The sequence below is a fragment of the Mus musculus genome, chromosome 11 (genome assembly GCF_000001635.26).
Source record: "Mus musculus strain C57BL/6J chromosome 11, GRCm38.p6 C57BL/6J".
Lineage (NCBI taxonomy): Eukaryota > Metazoa > Chordata > Mammalia > Rodentia > Muridae > Mus > Mus musculus.
This window is the reverse complement of record NC_000077.6, coordinates 83,366,821-83,374,723: the sequence shown is the minus strand read 5'-3', so window position 1 is coordinate 83,374,723 and position 7,903 is coordinate 83,366,821. Positions and strand designations below refer to the sequence as shown.

Genomic DNA, 7,903 nt, shown 5'->3' with positions numbered 1-7,903 from the left:
CAGGGCTACACAGAGAGACCTAGTCTCAAAAAACAAAAACAAAACAAAACAAAAAACCCAACAACAACAACAAAGGATTAAGATGCTATCAGTAGGCCTAGATTTCCATTTCTTTCCATACTGGTAGATGTTACCTCTGTGTAAAATGGAAGATTAATTCCTTCAGAGAGTTTAAGCAGTTGAGGGTTGGTAGGTTCAGTGAGTGACCTTACACAGACTGAATGCTAAGATGCTTACTCACTCTCTCGCCTTTCCCAAGTTCCCAGCTTCCAAATGGTTTGCAGAGTCTTTATAGTACTCTCATTTTATGCAAAGACTTTTAACAAAGAATCAAGAAGTTCAAGAAAAAGGACATAGTTTTTAATTTTAAGAACAGAAAAAGAAAACCAAGCCCTTCCTGCAACAACCGCCTCAATGACCTGAGAGATGATTTCAAAGGCGTAATTAGAGCTCTAGGAGAGAAAAGCCAAACAGGGCAGAGGAATAAGTAAAGAGTAAGACAGAACTTTTCCAAATTTGAGAAAAGTATTAGCTCACAGATTCCAGATGCTCTCTGTGCTCCAGGTCACATGAGTATGAGACAGAGGGAGGGGTGGGCAGGAGGTCGTAGAGATACTTTCGGCACCACCCAGCCTAGTAACTATTAGCCACACGTGGTTTTGCATGTAGTAGAGAAATGGAAATGTTTATCTAATTTTAATCCCAGTTTATACAACCACATGTAGGCTAATGGTTATGATATTATAACAGCACAACTAATGAGGGTTGGGGATGTGGCTCTGTCCTACAGCACTGTCTTAGCATGGTACAAATTCTCAGTTTGATCACTCCCCAAACACAACAAACAACACGGCAAAGAGGCTTAAAGAAATAGCAATTACCCTCTATAAGAGAAGGCCAGATCTGAGTTTTTCCTGTAGGATTCAACCACTTTGGCCCAAACTAATCTGAAGCTCATTACATAGCCCAAGCTAGTCTTACACTTGATGCAACCCTTTTGCCTAATTCTCTCACCAGAGCTGGGATTATAGACATCATGCCCAACCCCAGATGACTCTGTAAACTATACTTATAAATCTCTGGTAAAAAGCATCCTGGAAGGGTGATGTTATCAATAGTCTTATGTATAGAACAGAGAAAAAGGAAGCATGCTGCTATGGGAACCCATGAGCATGTCGTAACCCAACTGTGTCTGCACAGGCTCTGACTTGAAGCAGTTACTTGCCAGTGAGTATTCTGAGAAAATGTTTCTAAGCAACTAACAACATGAAATGAAAAACAATGACACGGGAGTCAATTAAACATATTTAGAGAAAATTTATTTAGATCTTTGTTAAGGTTTTGTTTTATTTAAATAGAGGGACTAATTTTCCCCTTTTAGTAATATAATTATCTGATATGAATAAACTCAAAAGAATTCCACAATGCAGCAAAATTTACTCTGTATGCTACGTACAAGCTGGATTTATAAGCTGGTATGTGTGTGTTGCTGTGGGTCAAATCTAGACCTCTACACACTGCAGGCAAGCACTGTGCCACTACGTTGTATTCGCAGCCTCCCAAAAGCTTCTCTGATCAACAGTGGTAGGGCAGTAAAACCATGCTAGGTCCAGATCTCTACTAGAGATTTCATTTCTGTATCTGCAGCATAATCTGCTTTCTATTTTAAGAAAACGGGCTGGAAAGACAGCTCAGTCAATAAAGTCTTGCTTTGTAAGCATGACTTACAAAGCTTACATTAAAACAAAACCAAAAATGGTGGAAACTGCTTTTCATACCAGCAGTGGGTAGACAGGCAAAGAGAGGCAGATCCCGAGGGCTCGCTGGTCACCTAACTTAGTCTGCTTAGTGAACTCCAGGCCAACAAGAGGCCATCTTCTAAAAAAAAGGTAGGCTTTTGAGGAAGGACACCAGGGGTTGACCTCTGGCCAACACACATACAGGAACAGTAGGCCTAGGAGATGATTCAGTTAGTAAAGTGCCTGATGTGTATGAGTTCTTGAGTTTGAGTCTTAGCAGCCACATAAAAATGCCAGTTATGGTGGCATATATCTATAACTCCAGTACTTTGAAAGTAAAGAAGAGCGATACCTGGAGCTCATTAGACAAAAAAACCAGCTGAATTAACAAACCCCAGGTAAGATCCTATCTCAAAAGATAAGGTGGATAGATGCTAACCAACTGGCCTCCATATCCACGTGCACACGTGTATGCATATATGGATCCACCATGCTCAAAGACATGTGAAGAAGTGGTGGTGTATTTTTAACTTATACTATTTCATACTGTAACAAATGATAGTTTTGTATGTATTTTAATGAAAACTGTTATAGCAGCACTATATTATAGTTTGGGCTATCTAGTCTAATCTAAGTTAAATTCTGATTCTTGTTCCCATCGGGGACAGGGGAGGAATAGGAGTTCTCAGCTCTGTGGTCCTTCCCTTGCTTCAGCTATTTATTTGTTTCCTTCTCCCAGCAGACATTAATTCAGTGTTCAGAAGGGTAAAAGCTTTTCTCTTTTTAAGGTTTTATTTAATGTTTACCACTGAGAAATGCCAATTAATAAGAGAGTCACGATTATGCTATTCCTGAGAAAAAAGAGCCCAAGAGGAAAACTTGAAGAAGCAGTAGTCAACTATAGATGAAATTAGGGGCGGGGTAGGTTGCGCTTGCTAGGTAAATGATAGTCCCAATCTCTTCAGACACAATGTTTTCAGACTACTTCTTAAAAAACAAAACAAAAAATGCATTTAATTTCGTTTTCTGTGTATTGGCACGAAGGTGTCAGGTTCCCCTGGAACGTGAGTTACAGACGGTTGTGAGCTGCCATGCGGGTGCTGGGAATTGAATCTGGTTCTCTGGAAGAGCAGTCAGTGCTCTTAACTGCTGAGCCATCTCTCCAGCCCCTACAGACTGATTTTTACAGCAGCACACGTGAGAAAACTAACTTATTAGGCCCAATATTGTATATCAGTATCTTCAAGGGAGGGCTTTAGAATAAGATCCACCTTCTTTTAGGAGGGTCCCTCTCTGGGATTCAGTAAATTAGAGATGCAGACAGGAAAGTAAACTAACAGTCCTTTCTTTTGTTTTAAGAACTGAAAACTTGTCCTAGTTTCTGTGACCCAAATATCCTTCCTACTTCTGCAGGAAAGCATTCATGCATGCATGCCAACCGTCCCAGACACCATGCTTGGGGCTGAATGGGCCAATGGGAGGTTAGCCTCCAGGAAAAGAGAACAGATGCAGATCTGGGTTAGCTACTTGAAAGCTTTGAGCTGGAAACGCTCCTTAGCATAGGACTTTCCTCGCAGAAACAGCCAGTTCTATCTACGGAGTAACCCTAGATTTCTCTTTCTAGTCTCAGCCAAGTTACACTCTGACTCACTTGTCTAGTCTAAAAAATTCTTATTCAGTGCTAAGAAAATCAGCAATTAACCACTGTGGCAACAAGGTAGTCAGTGAAGTGGCAGACAATTGTGTTGGTATCTAGAGTACTAAAAAATGTTCAGTTCTAAGTTCAACATAGTATCTTGTTTTACCAGCAGTCATATCTCAGGTTGATATCTGTAGCAATGTGGTCCGGTTTTCTGGACTGGAAAGCACATGGTTAATATTTTTGTTTCACCATGTTAAATATATTTCACGGTCTCATTCAAACTATTCTATCATTTCAATTTCCAGGCAGGGAATAATAACCCTCTGCTAATCCTTACCTCTTCTCTTTTTTCTTATTTTCATGTTTTGATCAAGTGTAAGCTCATTTCATTATCAACATATTTTCTTTTCAGCTGGGAGTCTATGTGTGTGAGCATTTGCCTGCATACATGTGTGTATGTGTACCAAGTGTGCGGTGCCTGCAGAAGCCAGAAGACGGTGGTGTCTGATCCACTGGAACTGGAGTTACAGACAGCTGTAAGCTGCTAGGTGGGTGCTGAGAACTGAGTCCTGGACCTGTCAAATGCAGCCAGTGCTCTTAACCACTGCGTTTCTTCAGCTGGAAGTCTTTTTTTTGTTTGTTTGTTTGTTTGTTTTTTTTCAAGACAGGGTTTCTCTGTGTAGTCCTGGCTGTCCTGGAACTCACTTTGTAGACCAGGCTGGCCTCGAACTCAGAAATCGGCCTGCCTCTGCCTCCCGAGTGCTGGGATTAAAGGCGTGCGCCCCCACGCCCGGCGGCTAGAAGTCTTAGCCCAGGCTTGGTGGTGCACGCCCATGTCCTACACTGAGGGGGGAGGGCCTGGAGGGGAAACTCAAAGTCATTCTCAGCTCCTTGGGGAGATGCCAAGTTTGGTTAAATAAGATCATCTCAAAAAGCAAATAAGCTTCAAAATGTTTATTAAGCAAGTAATCCTCTAAGTAACTGCACAGCTTTGTTGTTGTTGTTGTTTTTAATTAAAACCAAATAAAAACTCTTCATCACAGTTATTTCCAACTATTTTGTTACCAACTTTATCACAAGAAAAGAGGTTTTTCCATAGAGGTTTCATGTATTAACTATGTTTGTGTGGGGTGGAGAGGGGTGTCCTTAGCGTGCTGAAGTTGAGAAGGGGGAGTGGCCTGGTGGGAAGTGGGAAGGTCAGTGGGAATGCTGGCCTTTTGTAGACACACAGTAGTTCTTGTGAGAGCCTGTCTTAGAAGCTTTTATTTAAAGAATCACTGTTTCTGCCTCCCCTTTTTCCCAGTGTTGCCATTATGATTTTCCCTGTCACAGATCATCTACCACAATTCTCCGCATGATACAGGGAAGCCAAAGCACCCTCATCAGAGTGATGCAATGTTGATACCAAGCACGCACACATCCCAAACTGTAAGCTAAATAAGCCTCTTACGTGGGCATTGTGTTAGCAATGGAAAAGGAGCTACTGCAGAGGGATCACTTTACACCTAAGGAGAAGTCAGCAATACATTACAAACACTCCCCAAGAGAAGGGAAACTGACCTGCAGGTTATTCAGGGGCTCCATCTTCATGACTGGGCCCAAGGTGTTGAGCGGCAGAGAGACGTCAATGCTCTGGTTTGGCATCAGTGGAGTATGTATGGCCAAGGGAGTGCTTGGGATGACACCGAAGCTAGAGAGAGAGGAGGAACACCCAGACACTCGTCAAGAGGCAGGAGTCACACACTTGTGAGTTTGTACAGCTTCTACCACAGTGAAGTAACTTAGACAACTAAATGGAAGGAACAGCAGGAAGCAGTATTGACCTGCTCCAACACAATCTATGCCAGAACTTCTTTTTTTTTTTTTTAAAGATTTTATTTATTTTATTATATGTAAGTACACTGTAGCTGTCTTCAGATCTCATTATGAGTGGTTGTAAGCCACCATGTGGTTTCTGGGATTTGAATTCAGGACCTCTGGAAGAGCAGTCAGTGCTCTTACCTGCTGAGCCATCTCACAGCCCCTATGCCAGAACTTCTAACCGCTTCCATTACATGGATTAGAAAAGGGAGAAGTTGTTTATAGGCAGCAACTATTGCTGATGCTAGGATTTTGAGAGATTCTTCTGTGTATTATACTGCTGGAGGGACAGATTCAATGAGTATCTTTCTCTCTCATTAATACACACACACACACACACACACACACACACACACACACACACACACACACACACACACATATATATATATAAATAATTTTTTTCCTGTAAATAATCCTTTGGAAAAAGATTTAAGAATCTCCCTCTTGTCTGTGAGTCTATGACAGGAGAATGACAAGGAATGTTCACTTTGTAAACAAAAGTATGAAAAGTTAACGTCGCTAGCTTCCTAATCTATGTGGTCAGTATAAAGGTATAGTTTATTGTTTTCATCCTTCCAGATGGATGAGTTTCCACTCCCACAGTGCAGTGAAGAAGGCACCTTTTCTTTGCCAGTATTTGTCTTGATAGGATAGCCATTCTGATTGCATGAGACAGACTCATGCAATGAGTATTTACTTGTCCCCGGTGGATATTACTGTTTTTGTCTCTGTTTCATCTTTGGAAAACTGTATGTTCAGTCAGTTTATTAGCCTATTAACTGAATAGTATTTTTTTGTTGTTTGTTTTTGTTTTTGTTTTGTTAGACAAGGTTTCATGTAAGCCAGAGACTGGCTTTGAATTTAGTGTGTAGTAAAGGATTATCTTCAACTCCTGATTCTCCTGCTTCCTCCCATGAATATAGGGACTACAGGCATGTGCTATGATGCCCCTACTTGACTGCAAGATTGATTTTCAAAAACCATTATTGGCCAGGCATGGTGGCACACGCCTTTAATCCCAGCCATAGGGAGACAGAGGCAGGTAGATCTGAGTTGGAGGCCAGCCTGGTTTACAGAGAGAATTCTAGGACAGCCAGGCTGGAAATCCTGTCCTGAAATCACCAAACAATAATAACAAAAACCATTTTGCCTTTCTCTCTCTCTTCTTGTTTTTGTGTGTGTCTCTGTGTCTGTCTGTCTGTCTGTAGTGTTGGAAATCTAGCCCAAGGCTTGTGTATGCTAAGTGAATGCTTTTCCACTGAGAATAACTCAAGCCCATGACTTTGTCCTGTTCTCCAGAGTCAAGGCAGACAGCTGAACAAACTTACAAGAGCCAAACTTACTCTACACTCAGGACTTGCCAGCTTGAGTGTTTACCCTGAGTTGACTGGAGCACATTCATTACAAGACACACAACCGTTCAACGTCAAACCCAGGATGTTGCTTCTTACCTATTCTTGTTAAACTGGATGGCAAAGTCTGTCATATGCTGCAGAGCTTTGTTGGTGAAGTTCATTTCCATATAGATATGCCCTTGGCGGTGAGTAAACGTCCCCGAAATCTCCAAGCCTTTAGCCTTTACTGCAGGTAGCCAGACCTGATGAGACACAGCACAAAGCCCAGGAGAGATGATTTACCCTGGAACTCTTTCCCAGCATGCAAAGAGGAAGGCACATCTGTTCAGAAAATTATGGTGATTTTTGCACAACAAATACTAAGTCCATGTGAGAAGGTCTGAATAAAGTATATTTTTAATTTTGAGATCATGCTCAATTATTTAAGAACCAATTTAAAATAAAAGTCTATGAGCAATTGGCTTCTTTTCTATCTTCTGTTCAACTTGGTCATTTTACTGTTTTAAGTACTGTTGCCAAATGCTTATACAAGAAAAAGACATTCCGATGAGTACCATGTTTCTGTTAGGCCTGAAAAAAAGACTTACATGGAAGAAGTTGAATCTACTAATGCAAACTGCATGTCTACAATCTTTCAAAACATTTCTAACATTCCCAACATCCCATTAATGGCAAGAACCACGTTACATTATATAATCTGAATGCTTTTTTAAAAATATATTATTGATTATGTATCCTTGTCCTCAGAATCTATGATATCCCTGATTCATGCTATTTAAAAAATAATCAAATTTGTGAGCCATTATAAACCTAGCTAAAGAGTTTATGAATAGTGAATAATCATGATTTACTCAGTCACACTGAAACAAAAAAACAGAAACATAAGATATTGCTTTTTACTTATGAGAGTCAAAAAGCAAACTAAAAGAAACAAAAAACCCCAAATACCCAGTGATACCTGGAGTAAGTTAGAATATGGGAGACTTGGAGTTCTTTATGGTTTGGGGGCAGCAACCTGACATCACTTTTTCAGAGGGCAGATTGGTAATGTCTGTTTTAAATGTGAAATAATGAAGCCAACTGCAAAGTTACCCTGTAAGATACCGTTAGAAAACCATCCCAGTCTGCCTGTAGAGGAATTGTAGGTGTGGCTGCTGGGTCACATGTGCATCAGTAGGTGGCAGAGAAGAGAGAAGCTATGTCTATGCTTAGTGTTCTGACCTATCAACATCTGAATGATTAGTACCCTAATATTTCTGAAAAAAGTGAGCCTGAGACAACCACAATTCTGATGCCAGGCAGAT

At 40.8% G+C, this 7,903-nt stretch overlaps 1 protein-coding gene and 1 non-coding gene across 5 annotated transcripts in view; one reads left to right on the top strand and one right to left on the bottom strand.

The window, feature by feature from the left end:
- Ap2b1 (adaptor-related protein complex 2, beta 1 subunit) overlaps window positions 1–7,903 on the bottom strand; it is a 106,317-nt gene that overhangs the window by 30,312 nt on the left and 68,102 nt on the right. For all 4 annotated transcript variants that reach the window (XM_006534258.4, XM_017314772.2, NM_001035854.2 and 1 more), the window contains 2 exons: window positions 6,696–6,841; window positions 4,942–5,071 (listed from right to left, as the gene is read on the bottom strand). In XM_006534258.4, the coding sequence (XP_006534321.1) occupies window positions 4,942–5,071; window positions 6,696–6,841 (276 nt within the window). The remainder of the gene's footprint in view (window positions 1–4,941; window positions 5,072–6,695; window positions 6,842–7,903) is intronic.
- On the top strand, window positions 7,723–7,854 carry Gm23951. Its single transcript, XR_003949933.1, has one exon. It is a non-coding gene; the product is annotated as a small nucleolar RNA SNORA17 (small nucleolar RNA).